This window comes from Toxorhynchites rutilus, chromosome 2, assembly GCF_029784135.1.
Source record: "Toxorhynchites rutilus septentrionalis strain SRP chromosome 2, ASM2978413v1, whole genome shotgun sequence".
NCBI lineage: Eukaryota > Metazoa > Arthropoda > Insecta > Diptera > Culicidae > Toxorhynchites > Toxorhynchites rutilus.
The window spans coordinates 283,408,789-283,427,174 of record NC_073745.1 but is presented as its reverse complement, the minus strand read 5'-3'; the positions used below and the strand labels follow the sequence as shown (position 1 = coordinate 283,427,174).

At 40.2% G+C, this 18,386-nt stretch overlaps 1 protein-coding gene across 1 annotated transcript; it reads left to right on the top strand.

The window, feature by feature from the left end:
* The first annotated feature begins 12,031 nt into the window (after nt 1-12,031).
* Nucleotides 12,032-15,283, top strand: LOC129766934 (uncharacterized). Its single transcript, XM_055767534.1, has one exon. The coding sequence runs from the start codon at nt 12,032-12,034 to the stop codon at nt 15,281-15,283; it is 3,252 nt and encodes a 1,083-aa protein (XP_055623509.1).
* The last annotated feature ends 3,103 nt before the right edge of the window (nt 15,284-18,386 follow it).

The window sequence follows — 18,386 nt, the reverse complement described above, 5'->3', positions numbered from 1 at the left end:
AAAGCACTAATTTTATTTACAGATATAAGTTCAAAAAATTGCAATGTCAAAAGAGAAGCCAATACACAGTCATGTCTGCCACGGATCCGATACGATCCCGAAGAGTCCTTGCAGCCAAGTGGTCCACCATAGTACAGGTTCACCGCCAGCCTTGTTTTTGGATTGACTATGAATATCCCCGTCCAGAGAAATGGAGATACTTTCCTTTACGAAACATTCCTAGATCGGCACTTTCTACAAAAAAACTTCGTCAGGTTAATTGAAAATATTAAAACAAACTACAAAAAAATTGTACACATTAATTATCCGTTCGTATAAAACTTCGTCAGTAAAATCTTCCGCATAAATTTTTTTTAAAAATCGTTCGGCTGTTGATAAAACACAGCTTTCACGTGTGAAATACAGTGCCTCTTAAATTTTGTAAGTGTTGTTGCGCGTGATGTCTTGGCATCGAGTTGAAAACATTTATCCCTTTTTCTATTTAAATCGTTTATTTTTACAGGCTCAGTTACATAGGTTTAAAGGAGCCGAACTCCTTACTGTATTGTTACTAGTATATACACATTTTTCCTTAATTCCAATGTTAATAATATAGGAAATTGATTACTCGCGGTCGACTCGAGTTTAGAAGGGTGACATATTTTCTTCAGGAAAAGGAGGGGATATGAGGATATGTTGGCAATGATCACACTCACATTCTCAATCACACTCATCACACTCAATTCTTAAACCTATCTTATATCTAATATGTATTTACATTTCATCTTATTCTTAAGAAGGGATCCGATCTCTCATAAAGGAAAAGGAAAAGGAAAAACTAAGGGTATAAGGACAATCACACACGATAGCTTTAAGGAATACCTATATTTGGAACATGTAATCAAGGCCTAACCGAGCCAACACGTCTCTCACCGGCACCATGGGCTGCCTTCCTCGGGCCCGAAGGGTGTCTTCTAAATTCGATCTGGCGACAAGATACAGCTCGCACGACCAAACAACGTGCTCGATGTCGTGGTAACCTTGGCCACAAACACAAAGATTGTTGTCGGCAAGATTAATACGAAAGAGTAGCGCGTCTAACGAACAGTGATTGGACATGAGTCGGGAGAAGGTGCGAATAAAGTCCCGACTCAAGTCCAGACTTTTGAACCATGGTTTGAGGCTAGCCTTAGGGATAATCGAGTGGAGCCACCGGCCCAATTCATCTTCGTTCCATTTGCGTTGCCAGTTAACTATGGTATTTTTGCGGACTAAAGAATAAAATTCATTGAAGGCGATTTGACGCTGATAAATATCGCCTTCAATTGCACCTACCTTTGCTAATGAGTCAGCCCTCTCATTACCCGGAATTGAGCAATTTGAAGGGACCCAGACAGTGTCTGGATAAAGCACTCAAAATTTCTCGTATTCTCTCAAGGAATTACGGCGAGTGCTTTTCCGGCCTCACTGAACGGATAGCTTCGACAGAGCTAAGACTATCCGTTACAATGTAATAGTGTTCAACACGTCGTGAGGCGACGCTGTCCAACGCCCAGTGAATCGCTGCCAATTCAGCAATATACACTGAGCAAGGATTCTGAAGAGGGAGGTGCTAAAAAATTCGTTGAACACTCCAAATCCTGTGGACTCATTCATAGAGGACCCCTCAGTAAAGTACATATTATCACAATTGATACGCCCATACTTTGCATTGAAGATCGTAGGAACGATCCCCGATCGATGATAATCTGGAATTCCATGGATTTTCTCCTTCATGAACAGATCAAAATGCACAGAGGAATTGATGTAGTCAGGAAAACAAACACGGTTGGGAATATACGAAGAAGGATCAACCTGCATGGTGATGAATTCATGATATGAGCTCATGAATCCAGATTGAAAATTTAGCTCGATCAACTGTTCAAAATTTCCGATGACCAATGGGTTCATAACCTTACACCGGATGAGGAACCGAAGAGATAATACATTGAAGCGATCTTTTAGTGGGAGTACGCCTGCCAAAACCTCGAGACTCATGGTATGCGTTGAGGGCATACATCCCAACGCAATACGGAGACAAAGATACTGAATTCGCTCGAGTTTAATGAGGTGTGTTTTGGCAGCTGATTGAAAACAGAAACTGCCGTACTCTATCACTGAGAGAATAGTTGTCCGATACAACATTATAAGATCTTCGGGTGGGCTCCCCACCAGGTGCCGGTAATTGTACGGAGAAAGTTTATTCTTTGTTGACATTTTTTACTCAGATACCTAATATGGCCCCCCCCAAGTACATTTGGAGTCGAACCAGACACCAAGATACTTGAATGACATAGCATGAGTGATCGGTTTACCCAAAAGTTGAAGCTTTAGTTTTGCTGGTTTATGCTTCCTAGAAAAAACCACCATCTCTGTTTTCTCCGTGAAGAATTCGATCCCTAGCCCAATGGTCCAGGTTGAAAAATTGTTCAAAGTATCTTGTAAGGGTCCTTGCAGGTCGGATTCGTTTGATCCTACGACAGACACCACTCCATCATTTGCAAGTTGTGTTAGGTTGCAATTTGTGTAAGGCAATTGTCAATATCGCTTACATAGAAGTTGTACAAAAGGGGGCTTAAACATGAGCCCTGGGGGAGTCCCATGTAGGAGATCCGACTTACTGTCAAATCCCCATGAGAAAAATTCAAATGTTTCTCACAAAGCAAGTTATATAACATATTATTCAATAGAGGCGGCAGACCCCGAGAGTGTAATTTGTCTGACAAAACCTCTATTGAAACAGAATCAAAGGCCTCCTTTATGTCCAAGAATACTGAAGCCATTTGTTTTTTTCCGGCGTAAGCCATTTGAATTTCTGAAGAAAGCAACGCAAGACAATAATTCGTCCCCTTGCCCCTGCGGAACCCATATTGTGTACCTGAGAGTAGGCCATTCCATCGATCAAGGCGAAACAAGATCATTTTCTCCAACAATTTCCGTATATAAGACAGCATTGCTATTGGGCGGTACGAATTGAAGTCGTACGCGGGTTTTCCGGGTTTTTGTATTGCTATAACTCGCACTTGTCTCCAATCATCCGGAACAACATTATGCTCTAGAAACTGATTAAATAAATTCAACAAGCGATGTTTCGCTACATCAGGGAGGTTTTTTAGCAAGTTGAATTTTATTTTATCAGACCATGGAGCAGAATTGTTACATGAAAGAAGAGCAAGAGAGAATTCTACCATCGAAAACTCGGAATCAAGATCGCACCTATCTTGTGGTATATCTCGAACAATTTTTTGCACAGGAGCGGAATCAGGACAAACCTTCCGTGCAAAATTGAAAATCCATCGATATGAATATTCTTCGCTTTCATTCGTTGAAGGGCGATTTCTCATGTTTCGAGCCACTTTCCATAATTTTTTCATTGACGTTTCTCGTGACAAACTTCCCACGAAATTTCGCCAATAAGCACGTTTTTTCCCTTTGATCAAGTTTTTAAATTGATTTTCAAGGTCCAAATACGTCTGAAAATTTTCAGGGGTTCCACGTTTCCGAAAAGCTTTAAATGCATTCGATTTTTCTACATAAAGCTTGGAACATATGCTATCCCACCATAGATTGGGAGGCCTTCGACGAATAGTGGAACCTGGGATGGGTTTCGTTTGAGCGCGAACCGCGCTGTCATAGATCAAACGAGAAATGAAGTTATACTCCTCCAATGGAGGCAAACCATCTCTGGAATTGATGGCTAGAGCAATTGCGTTCGCATATTTTCTCCAGTCAATGTGTCTTGTGAGGTCGTATGCCATGTTTATAGATTCAGAAGAATTCAACCCATTGTTGATAGAAATTTTGATTGGCAAGTGGTCACTACCGTTGAGATCCTGGATTACATTCCACTTGCAATCTAACGATAGTGAATTCGAGCAAAGCGAGAGGTCAAGAGCACTTGAGTTGACAGGAGGTTTAGGTACACGTGTTGTTTCCCCATTGTTCAAAACGGTCATATTGAAGCTGTTACAAAGGTCATATATCAACGATGAACGATTGTCGTCGTACTGTTCCCCCCAGGCAGTTCCGTGAAAGTTGAAGTCTCCCAAGATCAATCGTGGCTCAGGAAGGAGTGAGCATATGTCAACAAGTTGCTTGCGGCTAACCGCAGCTCTCGGAGGCCAATACAAGCTGACAATACAAAGGTCTTTGCCTCTGATGTTTGCATGACAAGCAACAGCCTCGATCCCTCCAATAGGTGGAAGGTCAATTCTGAAAAATGAGTGACACTTATTGATCCCCAATAGTACCCCTCCGTATCTGTCATCGCGGTCCAAGCGTATTATATTAAAATCGTGGAAAGAGAGATCATTTTGAGAAGAGAGCCAGGTTATTTTTCCCTTTGAAGTATAACGAATTTTGTGAAGCACGTGACAAGAAACTAGGTGTTCTTAATTCATTCGCGTTTCTAGCGTTATATCTATGAAAGTCACTTCCTCTTTCAAATCAATCACACAAATATCGAGGCAGCAACCCGTAACTACTTTAAAAATGAACACCATGGTTAAATAACCAATTCTTTGCTTACGATAACGGATTACCATTGCAAAGCGTCCAGCATCAGAAATGAGGAAGTGAACCTATTACATTTTAGTATTAATCGCATTATTTTATTTTGCAAGCACTGTAATCTCGGTATTTGTTTTCCGCTGGCTAGAAATAAAATGGAAGAACAAAAGTCTAAATGAGGAGAGATGATTGATTTGTATAGCTGTATTTTGCTACAAATAGTTATATCGTTTTTCAAGCGGCATAAGATTTCATACTTCTTGGAAATTTTATTGATGACATTGTCAATGTGAGTGTTAAACTTGAGTTTATCATAAATATTCACGCCAAGATATTTAATCTCCCGAAAGCGATCAATTGTCTCATCATCAATTACAATAGAGACGTTTTCATTAGAACGATTTCGCGAAATTACCATAAATTTAGTATTATTTATATTCAATTTCAATTGCGTATACTTCAACCATCTACTTAAAGAACGCAAAAATGTAAAACGACTTGATTCAAATCATTAGCTGCATGAAACACTATTGACAAAATAATCGTTAAACTTAGATACTATAGCAGGTTCAGACTGTTCAACTGTGCCATTGAAGGTTATGGACCGCGGTTTGCTCTTTGCTGTTGTTTTGATGCTAATCAATCTTCCTCTGAATATATTACAACGAGTTTTCTTAATCGATTGTGAATATCTATTACGCCCGATCGTGTACATATTCCAATGATTTCCATCATTTGTTCTACGAAATTTGTTGTACCACTTGTTTATCTCACGTTTGAGGCGCAAAAGATCCAAATTGTACCAGCTGTTCGAGTTTTTCAAAAGTACAAACTTTTGCGTAACTAGCTGATTGGTACAATTTTTCAAGGTATTAGTTAGAACAGCCGCTGATTCATCTAAATTACCGAATGGAAAATCCAGGCATTCTCGCCACAAGATTCGAAACAGCATTAATATTGAAATCGCCTGCTAATATAATATATTCAATTTGCTAGAATCAAGGAATATTCCGAGCCAGGTTTCTAAAATTTCAACAAAACGCTGGTCGCTCGAGTTGGTAGAGTGATACAAAACACCATAGTTGCCCATCTCCATGCCACGTTCAAATGTAATGCCCAAGAACCAGTTTCCATCAATCATATCGTTGAGGCGAACATTGAATTGAACTGATTCTCTGACATAACAGTGCGGCCGGTGACGATATCATATTTGTTCTCTCACCACCGTAGTCTATTTGATAAAAAATTCGCTTCAATTCGTACGGTGGCCTGCCATACAAATGGAATGGAGAGGGGGTCCCATGAAAATATCACACATATTTCAACCAAAAATATTCCAACCAAACATAAGAATTGAAAATTTTCGGAAAACTCTGAAGGAAAAAGGGAAAATTCGGAAAATTAAAGTCCCATATGTTCTACAATTACATAGTGACAAGTGCTGTTAGTTCATTTGATGTTTGCGCTAGCGAAATTGATCTTTGTTCGAAACTGGAAATGGATTTTAATTTGATGAAACGCACTCCTATATCTTCTTCTATCTATACCCAAAAAGGGATCGCCGGATGTGTTGATAAGAGCAGAACTCGAGAAAGGAATTGTCCGATTTAGGACTGGCTTTATTCTATCATATTTTCTATATAAAACATTTATTCCATGTAACGGAGAAACATGTTATTTGCAAGTGGTTGAAAAATCTTGAACGAGAATTGTGTCTGAAAATAATCTGATATTATAATGATGAGTTTTGTTAGAAATACTAGGAATTTTATAGTAAAAGATAAATTCAACGGGGTCGATTAGAAGATCAATCAATGAACAGTTCTGCGATTGGGCTCATGAACTTGCTCATAGTAAGAAAACGAGAATGTTTGAAAGTATTGATAACAAAAAACAAATTTTGGGCGGAACGAAGTTTGCCGTGTCAGCTAGTAATTAATAAAGAAAGCGACATGTTGTCTTGTACTACTGCAATTCAATATCGCATTAAGACAAAAGACGATATTCCGATACACGTAAAAACATACCAATACCAGCACATTCACAAGGCAAAGGTCGAAAAACAAATCAACGACATGCTGGCAGATGGTATCATTCAAAACTCAATATCCCCTTGAACATCTCCGATCTGAATTGTTCCTAAAAAAACTTGATGCGAGCGGTAAGAAGAAATGGCGTGTCGTCATTGATTATCGCAAACTGAATGAGAAAACGGTGAACGAGAAGTTCCCCATTCCTCTAATTGAAGAAATTTTAGACCGACTTGGTCGTAGTATTTATTTTTCTACACTGGACCTGAAATCTGGATTTCACCAAATTGAGGAGAACAGATAAAGGGCTCTTTGAGTTTATTCGCATGCCCTTTGGCCTGAAATACGCGCCTGCGACATTTCAGCGCGTAATGAACAGCATTCTAGGGAATCTTATTGGCAATTGTTGCCTAGTTTACCTAGATGACATAATCATTTTTGGAAATTCTTTGCAACAACACCTCGATAAACTAAACAAAGTACTTCGATGGCTTGCACAAGCCAACCTAAAAGTGCAGTTTAACAAATGCGAATTCCTGCAGAAACAGTGCGAATTTTTGGGACATATTATAACTCAAAACGGAATTAAACCTAACCCTAGCAAAATCGAAAAAAATCTCAGCTGGCCTATTCCCAAAACAACCACACAAATTAAAGGCTTTCTTGGATTGTTGGGATACTACAGGAAATTGGATTTTGCAAAGTTAACAAAACTTTGACTAAATGTCTGAAAAAGGACACAAAAATTATACACAATGAAGAGTTCATCAAATGTTTCTTCTGAATTGGAAACTAACCCTCGAAGAGCTTGAATTCGAGATCAAATATAAGAAAGGTACGCTAAATGGAAATACAGATGCCCTGTCCAGAATTGAAATTGAAATGAATGCAAATACGTCCAACGACAGCATGACTCAACAGCTGATACCGATGATAATGATTTTATCCCTTCAACTGAAAGACCACTAAACGAATTCAAAAATCAAATAGCTTTAGAAACATCCGAGGAAAATAGTGTTGAAGCCATGAATGTCTTTAGAAATTATCATAAAATAATCATCAAGAAACAACTATTCAGTCTAGCCGTTCTCATTAACATTTTGAAAGATTACGCTTCACCAACCTGTATTAACGGTTTGTTCTGCGATCAACGCATACTTAAGAGTCTACAAACCATTCACAAAAACTACTTCTCAAGAGCGAAAACGTTTAAAATCTTTTGGACCGAAAAAATGCTAGAAGACGTCACAGATGAACTCGAACAAGATTTAATCATCCAAAGACAGCATAACACCAATCATAGGGCCATTACCGAAACGAAATCACACATTCCTAGAAAATTCTTTTTTCCAGGTATGAGAAGTAAGATCGCCAGGTTCATGAATATTTGCAAACTATGTCAAAAAGCTAAGTACGAGAGACGTCCGTATAAACAAAAATACGAATTAACAGCGGAACCAACAAAACCATTGCAAATCGTTCATATGGACGTCTTCATTATAAATAGTAAAAACTTCCTTACGCTTTGCGACGAACTCTCGCGACTAACCATGGCAATCCCCATAAGAACCCGTAACACAATATATATACTAAAGGCAATCACACATTGTCTATCAAATGTAGGAAAACCTTCCCTTCTCATCATGGACCGAGAAGCTTCATTTACGTCTACAACCGTGCAAGAGTTTCTCGAACAAAAAAGACATAGAATATCATTTTACAAATGTAGGACAATCCTCGTCAAATGGAACTGTTGATGTGAAATCAGTCTTCAGAATGCAACTCGGTGCTGATGCGCAACAAGACTTTTGTACCCAGTTGAGCTCCCACTCCTTGTGCACACATGCGCTCTTGCGAATGAGCAAGCTCCGAAACACAGATGAAATGTTTCGTTGTCAGCGCCGTTCTTGCGCCCAGTTTAAAGCTGAGTTTACGCTGAAATTTGCGTCGTGCTTGCGCCGTATTTCTAAGAATAAGAAAAAAAGAGGAATTCTTTAGAATCTTTTCTGCAAGCCATAAAGAGAAAAAAATAAAAGATCTTGAAAAAATTAACAAGTCCAGAGAAGAACCTGAAGTATTCCAACCTAATGACATGATCTTCGAAAGGAAAAGAAATAATTTAAAACACCAAGAAAGATACCGAAATCACAGATGCAGACAACATGCGCACTAACATACTTGATGAAAACGGAAGGAAAATCTATAAAACGAAACTAAAACGGAAAAGAAAAACGCAATACTAGAAAAACTAATCTTTATTTTTTTCTGTTTTTGTTTTCTTTTTCCTGTTTTCTGTCCCCTATCATTGCAGCAACATCATAACATAATTATAGTCCTATCACTCATTTCAATAACGAAATCGAATCACTTGGAAATTACTGATCTGAACAACAACCCCGCAATATTTGCAATCAAAGTGGGAAAAGTGTTCATAAAACAAGGTTACCATAAACTAATTCACGAATTTAAATTACAGCCATTCCATTTGATATTAAGACAATACGAAACAATAATCGCAAAATTGGACCAAAATGAACAATTAGAAGAAATATTAAAAATCCTGAAACAAAAACACAGGCAAGCTAGCCTAATTTTACAAAACTTGACCTCTAAAAATAGAAAGAAAAGAAGCATAGATCTTCTAGGCACAATTATAAAAACAATCAACCTTGATAACGAGGACCTTGTAACGCTGAACAATCAGATCAACTCACTAAAAAATTCAAACAATTGTTAATAACAGAAAAAAACGAAGAAATCAAAATTAATAATATTTTTGGAAAAAGTATTAATAATCTGACTAGAGAAGCGTATAGACAGTCAATATAAATTAGTAGTCTTCAACATAGTCTTCAATCTGGACACAATTCGCTATCAACTGGATACCATATTCGAAGCTGTCCAACATTCCCGACTTGGTGTAATCTCAACGGCGATGTTATATCCCACGGAACTAGAACTGGCAATACAACTTTCAAAATCACAGGAAATCGAAATCACAAGCTATGATCAAACGTACGAATATTTGGAAATGATGGCGCTTCATAATGACTCTTCCACCGTTTTTGTAGTCAAAATATCAAAGCTGAAGAACGGGAGTTATCAATTACTTCGCATTGAACCGGCATTCCTGGCAGCAGCGTGGACAATCTTGCTGACAGCGAAACGGATGCGGTTCCCTGACCCAGCAGGACAGTTGACACCGCACACCGACCAACGGCGACGAACGGAAATCCTGACGTAGCAATTGGACGGATGTGCCCTGCTAGCCAGCTAGGTAGTAGGTACTGTAGGAACAGTTTAGTTTAATTTTATTTTCGACCCGACAAGACGTCGGCAATTCATTTTGTAACCAAAAATAAAAGTGAAATAAAGTTTATTTTTTTATATTTCCCTCTATGGGATAACTCATAAGTATCTATCTTCCGTTCTTCTTCTGCATCGAACAAAATAGCTGTTTCTGACATCAGCATTGAGAAAGACTGCTGTCTGCTAGATTTAAAATTCTCAGTTTATTGTCCCCTAGCCCTGAAAAAGGCCAATTTGGAAACTAAACTAAACCCTTGAGGAATACAAACCTCGCTGCCGTTTTATCGCTAGCTGGATAGCTGATGCATCGTGAATGCTGAGAAATTGCGAATATCTTGTTTATACTCAATAAATTTAAAATGAGCGGAGCTTAAATTGCTATATTAGAGAAAACACATCGTCTGTGTCTGTAGGAGGTGTTTCTATTTCACGGAAACGTCCCTGTCTTCTGATTTGGCACCATTGCTGAAAGACGTAGCCCTACTTAAAAAAATACAGCCATTTCATGCCAAACCGATATAGTGGTTCTCAGATTTCCATGAACAGTTGTAGTTTCGTTCTTCATCGCGAAATATTAGACCCGTATTTTTGTATTTTTTCGTTTGGGTGACCATTTCCATTTTAGGGTGGTCCGAAAAATCATTTTTTCCACTTTTTCTCAAAAATGATTTTTTCAAAAATTCATAACTTTTGAACCACTGAACCGATTAAGATGATTGACATATCAAATTGAAGCCAATGAGCTAGCCCTTTATTAACCCTCCTGTACTCGCGTGCAAAATCATAACACGTATACTCGCGCACGGTGTCACAGACCGAAAATTGAACTTCTCTGTAATGTTGCCATTGTGTATTTTTCAGGATTTATTGGCATTTATTTGAAGAAGAGAGTATTGTCGGAGTTGGCAGCCCCCTATGGATGATGCGCCACTGGCAAAATGCGAATTATGGCAAAGATATGTGTATGAGTGTATGTAAATAGAGAAGGCGATAGGGTAATTGTCAGTGTAATATTTTGTTATCTATAGAGTGATTGTTGTCTTTGAATTTCAAATGGTTGTGTAAATTAAATAGAAAGTATAGATTTAAATGAAATAATAGGAAATAGATATAGAGTTGAGAAAGGAAGTTAGTCTCAGTCCAGTAGTCAATCCGTTCACATGTAAAAATAAATGTACTTCCTGGTAATAAATCCGTGTAGTTTGTCAAGTACCAAGCGTTTTTAATTGTTGGTTCGAAAGTGAAATTGTGATAAATTCCTATCTATCGTTGGTGGATCGGGTCGATCCAGACATTGGTCCTTCGAACCGGATCATCGGTGCCATTCTACAAGACTGGAAATCAACTTCAATCGGAACGGGTAGTCGGTGACACTCTACAAGGCCGGAAGTCAACTCCAATCGGAAATTCGGAAGACAATTGAGGAATTGTCCATCGATTCTATTGTTATCACTGGGAGAGCAATAGACCCAAAAGAATTGCTTTGTGGATAGCATTCTTTCTTCAAGGATCACCGTTGGCCAAGGGAGGACTATCGTGTGTGGACAGGATACTGAACGAGGACAGGATTACAGTTTCTCCAGGTAAAAAATCTACGTTCAGTATATGTCCAGCCGAATTAGGAAGACAAAATACTTACACCAATATTTCGTCGTTTCTACAACCATTCTGAACCGATTTGGAGCATCTGTTGGAACATCAAGCGACAACTGCTGAGCTGTGCGTTTATTGCTGTGGACCCATACAACCGATCTGGAACCCTGGTACAAGGCAAACCAACCAACCCCATAAGTGAGACGGAGAGGAGGAGCCGTAAATTGTTGCCCAGGTTAGTGCAATTTACTGCAGTATATGCTAGCCGAAGCTATCTTCAGAAAATACACGTTTTTGATTGAGTTTTATACCCTCTTCGACTGACTTCTCACACGTATCCCTGGTATTGCAATTGAGTTGCGATATTCCTGAAATTTGGTCAATTTGGCAAGCGAATAGTTTCGCTGGAATTCCATTGAGTGACGTCATTCTTCAGTTTCGCATTCTGCATTGGGTTCAACTGTTTTTCTGTAAGGTCAGTTATACAGTATATGCCTAGCGAAGCTAGGATATTGCAGAATTCTACACCAGTTCCCTTTTAATTTACCGGATTCACAAAACGCTGAGGTAAAATGCCGCCTACATCCAGTTCCACCGCAAAGAAGGCGCCATCATTGAAGCAATTGGTTATTAAATTGAAAGAAATCCAAGCAACGTTCAACGATATTTGGATATTTGTTGAGACGTTCAAAGAAGAGACATCCGCCAGCCAAGTGAACGTGCGCCTACAGAAGCTTGATGATCTTTGGGAGAGATTTGGAGAGACATTGGTTGATGTCAAATCACACGATGATTTTGTAGAAGAAGGAGATTCTTATCAGAAAGAACGACAGGAGTTTAGTGAGCGTTATTACTTTGCTAAATCCTTCCTGATGGATAAGGCTAAAGATAGACAGGAGCCAGGTTTTCTAGATCAGTCCGTTCGTGGCCACGATGCATCTATGTTGGGAACGCTAGATCACGTGCGCCTTCCGCAAATTAAATTGCAAACGTTCAATGGGAACATCGAGGAATGGTACAGCTTTAGAGATCTTTTCACTTCTCTTATACATCTCAAATCGGATCTTCCGGAGGTGGAAAAATTCCATTACTTGAAGGGTTGTCTTCAAGGAGAAGCGAAAGCGCTGATAGATGCCTTGCAAATCACGAAGGCTAACTATCAAATCGCTTGGGATATGTTATTAAAGAGGTACAACAACAGCAAGCAATTGAAGAAGCTTCAAGTAAAATCACTCTTCAAGTTGCCCACACTCACCAAGGAATCTACTTCCGATTTGCAAGGTTTGCTAGAAGGTTTCCAGAGAATCGTACAAACATTGGACCAGGTTGTACAGCCCGGCGATTATAGAGACCTGTTGCTAGTGAACATTCTCACTTCTCGTCTCGATTCAACCACTCGAAGAGGATGGGAAGAATATTCGTCCACGAAAGAGCAAGACACCCTGCAGGACCTGACAGACTTTCTACAGCGACGTGTTCGTATCCTGGAGTCTCTACCGTCGAAGCCAGTAGATAAATTTGTGCATCAAATTCCACCCGCTGCCAAGCAGAAGCCATCCGTTCAGAGGACATCCTATAGCGCAGTACAAACCTTCAGTGGCTGTGTAGCGTGTGAGGGCCATCATCCACTATACCAATGTAGTACTTTTCAACGGATGTCAGTCGCAGAGAGAGATACGTTACTCCGTAAGCGTTCTCTTTGCCGAAATTGCTTCAGACATGGCCACCAAGCAAAGGAATGCCAATCCAAATATTCATGTCGACATTGCAAAGGGCGTCATCACTCATTGGTATGCTTCAAAACACAAAGAGAAGGAAACCCAAAATCAATATCAACGGCAACACCATGCGCTTCCACTTCCGGCGGTAATGAACCATCCACCTCGCAAATGGCTAACGTGGCAGCCACGGATTCATCCATTTCGAATACTGTCCAAAGATGTGCGTCGCAGGTTCTACTAGCAACAGCAATCGTTATCGTTGAAGATGATGAAGGTGTACGATTCCCAGCTCGAGCGCTTCTCGACTCCGGATCAGAAAGTAACTTCATTACTGAGAAATTAAGTCAGCGGCTTAGGGTACACCGAGACAGGGTAGACATTTCGGTGTTAGGAATTGGATCCCTAGCTTCAAATGCGAAGCAAAGAATAAGGGCGAAAATAAGGTCGCGTTTATCAAATTTTTCACGCGGAATGAACTTTTTGGTGCTCCCCAAGGTCACTGTTAACATTCCAACTGCTACAGTGGACACTACTGGATGGAAAATACCACAAGGAATCGAATTGGCCGATCCTTCCTTCCTCATATCCCAACCTGTTGATATCATACTCGGTATCGAATTCTTCTTCGACTTTTTCCATGGGGGAAGAAAGATAGCATTGGGTGATCACTTACCTGCCCTGAATGATTCAGTTTTCGGATGGGTGGTGTGTGGCGGTGCAACAGCTATTGGCCAGCCACTACACATAAATTGCAATGCATCGACTTCAAATAATTTAGAATCGCTTATGAAACAATTTTGGTCCTGTGAGGAAGTTGGTTCGACGTCAAACTATTCACCAGAAGAGGCACGATGCGAGGAAATATTCACTGATACGGTTCAGCGTGACACCAACGGTCGTTATACCATATGTTTACCCAAGCACGAAGGCATTGTGGATCAATTGGGAGATTCAAAGGAAATAGCGCTTCGCCGTCTTCAGGCAACGGAACGACGATTGGCACGAGATGTTGAATTGAAAGATCAATACACTTCTTTTCTAACGGAATATTGTCGTCTAGGTCACATGGAGAAGGTAACTGATAACGGAGAAATCAAACGTTGCTATCTACCGCATCATCCGGTGGTCAAGGAGTCGAGCAGCACCACTAAAGTACGCGTGGTCTTCGATGCTTCTTGCAAAACTTCTACGAATATTTCTCTCAATGATGCACTGATGACAGGGCCCACCATTCAAGAGGAACTCCGATCGATTGTATTACGCTGTCGTACAAAACAAATAATGGTTGTAGCGGACGTCGAGAAAATGTTTCGACAAATAAATATGCATCCCAAGGACCGACCATTGCAATCGATCCTATGGCGAGCATCACCGGCAGAAGACGTTGCAACATATGAGCTAAACACGGTCACTTATGGAACGAGACCGGCACCATTCCTAGCCACTCGTACGCTAAAGCAATTGGCAATGGATGAACAGGATCATTTTCCAGAAGTTGCCAAGGTAATCATTGAAGACGCCTACATGGATGACATCATCACAGGAGCCAATAATCCAACAGAAGTATGCAACCTGAGAATGCAACTAGAAAGCCTGATGAAAAGCGGTGGATTTTCTCTCAGGAAATGGGCGAGCAATTGCCCAGAAATATTAAGAGGAATTTCTGGAGAGAACCTGGCGATACAAAATTGTATTAATTTAGATACAAAACCATCAGTTAAAGCATTAGGACTTACCTGGTTACCTGATGAAGATTTTTTCCGATTCGATTTTAAACTTTCCACGACCGACGATGAAACAATACTTACTAAACGTCGGATTCTTTCAATCATAGCCACTTTGTTTGATCCTCTCGGGATAATAGGAGCCACAATAACAACCGCGAAAATTTTAATGCAATCCCTTTGGATTTTGCGTGACGATAATGAAAAATTATTAGAATGGGATCAACCGGTACCCAAAACGGTGGGCGAGAAATGGCGAATTTTTTACAAACAACTTCCCCTCCTGAGAGAAATAAAAATTAAACGTTGCATAATAATTCCTAACGAGACCGGCACCATTCCTAGCCACTCGTACGCTAAAGCAATTGGCAATGGATGAACAGGATCATTTTCCAGAAGCTGCCAAGGTAATCATTGAAGACGCCTACATGGATGACATCATCACAGGAGCCAATAATCCAACAGAAGTATGCAACCTGAGAATGCAACTAGAAAGCCTGATGAAAAGCGGTGGATTTTCTCTCAGGAAATGGGCGAGCAATTGCCCAGAAATATTAAGAGGAATTTCTGGAGAGAACCTGGCGATACAAAATTGTATTAATTTAGATACAAAACCATCAGTTAAAGCATTAGGACTTACCTGGTTACCTGATGAAGATTTTTTCCGATTCGATTTTAAACTTTCCACGACCGACGATGAAACAATACTTACTAAACGTCGGATTCTTTCAATCATAGCCACTTTGTTTGATCCTCTCGGGATAATAGGAGCCACAATAACAACCGCGAAAATTTTAATGCAATCCCTTTGGATTTTGCGTGACGATAATGAAAAATTATTAGAATGGGATCAACCGGTACCCAAAACGGTGGGCGAGAAATGGCGAATTTTTTACAAACAACTTCCCCTCCTGAGAGAAATAAAAATTAAACGTTGCATAATAATTCCTAACGCTGTGTCGGTGGAGATCCATTGTTTTTCGGATGCATCAGAGAAAGCGTATGGCGGTTGCATTTATGTAAAAAGTCAAAACCTAGAAGGGAATACTGAAGTTCACCTCTTAACTTCAAAATCAAAGGTTGCACCTTTGAAAACGCAAACAATTCCGAGGCTCGAGCTGTGCGGGGCACTGCTCATAGCACAACTTTACGAGAAGGTGCAGAAGGCTATCAGAGTAGAAGCGCGATCCACATTCTGGACAGATTCTACGTGCGCCTTAAACTGGATCCTATCCGCTCCGAATAACTGGACTACTTTCGTCGCAAACAGGGTGGCGAAGGTCCAAGGCATAACAGAGGGTTGTGCCTGGCGTTATGTTCCTGGTACACATAATCCTGCCGATCTCATATCCAGAGGCATCTCTCCGGGCGATATTGTATCCAATAAATTTTGGTGGCATGGTCCCAGTTGGCTTGCAGAGGGTCCCGAGAATTGGCCTGAATCCACGACTAACATAAGCCGGAAGGATGGCTCCACAGAACGTCGGCGTACAGCTGCTGTTGTTGCAGCTTCCACAGAAGAAGATTTCATTGGCTGGTATCTGTCAAGGTTTTCCTCCTACACAACGTTGATTCGTCACACTGCAATATGGAAAAGATTAATGAAAATTCTACAAAACTCACCGAAAAAGGAAACTTATCCATTCATCACTACGGCTGAGCTTCGAGATGCAGAAAACCACCTAGTTCTCCTGGTCCAACGCGAGGCTTTTGCTGCCGAAAGGAAGGCACTGGCCAATGGAGGAATGGTATCCAGCAAATCACCATTGAGATGGTTTTATCCATTCCTGTCACAAGAGGGTCTTCTCAAGGTTGGCGGTCGTTTGGCTCATTCAAAGGAATCTGAAAATAGTAAACATCCCATAATTTTACCTGCTCGGCATCGAATCACTCGAATGATAATGCAAACTTACCATCGGAATTTGCTCCATGCTGGCCCACAGCTAATGCTGAGTGTAATTCGCCTTCGATTTTGGCCTCTAGGAGGCAGAAGTGTGGCAAAACAAGTAGTTCACTTATGCCACAAATGCTACCGCACAAAACCTACCACAGCACAACAACTAATGGGAGAACTTCCAGCACCACGCGTGACTGTGTCTCGACCATTTTCGAAGGCAGGCGTTGATTATTTCGGGCCAATTTTTATCCGTCCCGCACCGCGACGAACTGCAATCAAGGCTTATGTTGCACTTTTTGTTTGTTTATGTACCAAGGCGATACATTTGGAACTTGTGTCAGATTTGACAACAGATCGATTCATACAGGCACTTCGCAGATTTATAGCACGCAGGGGTAGGTGCTCAGATATTTACTCCGACAACGGTACCAATTTTATCGGAGCAAGGAACAAACTCAACGAAGTTTTGAAACTTTTGAAAGATTCCCAACATCACGCAAAGGTGACGAAAATTTGTGCAGAAGAAGGCATATACTGGCATTTTAATCCGCCTAGTGCTCCTCACTTTGGAGGTATATGGGAGGCAGCAGTTCGATCGGCGAAACACCATATATTGAGAGTTATTGGAGACACCCCAGTATCACATGAAGATATGTATACACTGCTTGTACAAATTGAAGGATGCTTAAACTCCAGACCTATTACACCGTTATCAAATGATCCAAATGATTTGGAACCGCTGACACCAGCACATTTCCTGATAGGATCGTCGCTTCAATCAATACCTGATCCAGATTTTTCGGCGGTACCATTGAATCGTTTGAATAATTGGCAGCAAATACAACGGAAACTTCAGGACTTTTGGAAGAGGTGGAGACGTGAATATCTTTGTCAGCTGCAAGGCAGAACTAAAAGGTGGCGTCCTCCTATTGCAATCGAAGTTGGTAAATTAGTAGTAATACATGATGATAATCAACCACCCATGAAGTGGAAAATGGGCAGAATTGAACAAGTACACCCAGGAGAAGATGGAATTGTTCGTGTAGTAACTTTGAGAACGGCTACAGGGTTACTAAAAAGACCAGTGGAGAAAATTTGTCTACTTCCAATGCCAGACAACACTGACATTTAATAGCGTATCAGAAACATTCTTTCCTTCCCCATCCCAAGTCGAAGAGGTTTTTTATATATTTTCAGAAATAATCTAATTTCTGGGTGGGCGAGGATGTCGGAGTTGGCAGCCCCCTATGGATGATGCGCCACTGGCAAAATGCGAATTATGGCAAAGATATGTGTATGAGTGTATGTAAATAGAGAAGGCGATAGGGTAATTGTCAGTGTAATATTTTGTTATCTATAGAGTGATTGTTGTCTTTGAATTTCAAATGGTTGTGTAAATTAAATAGAAAGTATAGATTTAAATGAAATAATAGGAAATAGATATAGAGTTGAGAAAGGAAGTTAGTCTCAGTCCAGTAGTCAATCCGTTCACATGTAAAAATAAATGTACTTCCTGGTAATAAATCCGTGTAGTTTGTCAAGTACCAAGCGTTTTTAATTGTTGGTTCGAAAGTGAAATTGTGAT

Bases quoted from the DNA above. Each gene is read 5' to 3' on its own strand.
- LOC129766934 (XM_055767534.1), top strand. From the start codon at position 12,032: ATGCCGCCTACATCCAGTTCCACCGCAAAGAAGGCGCCATCATTGAAG.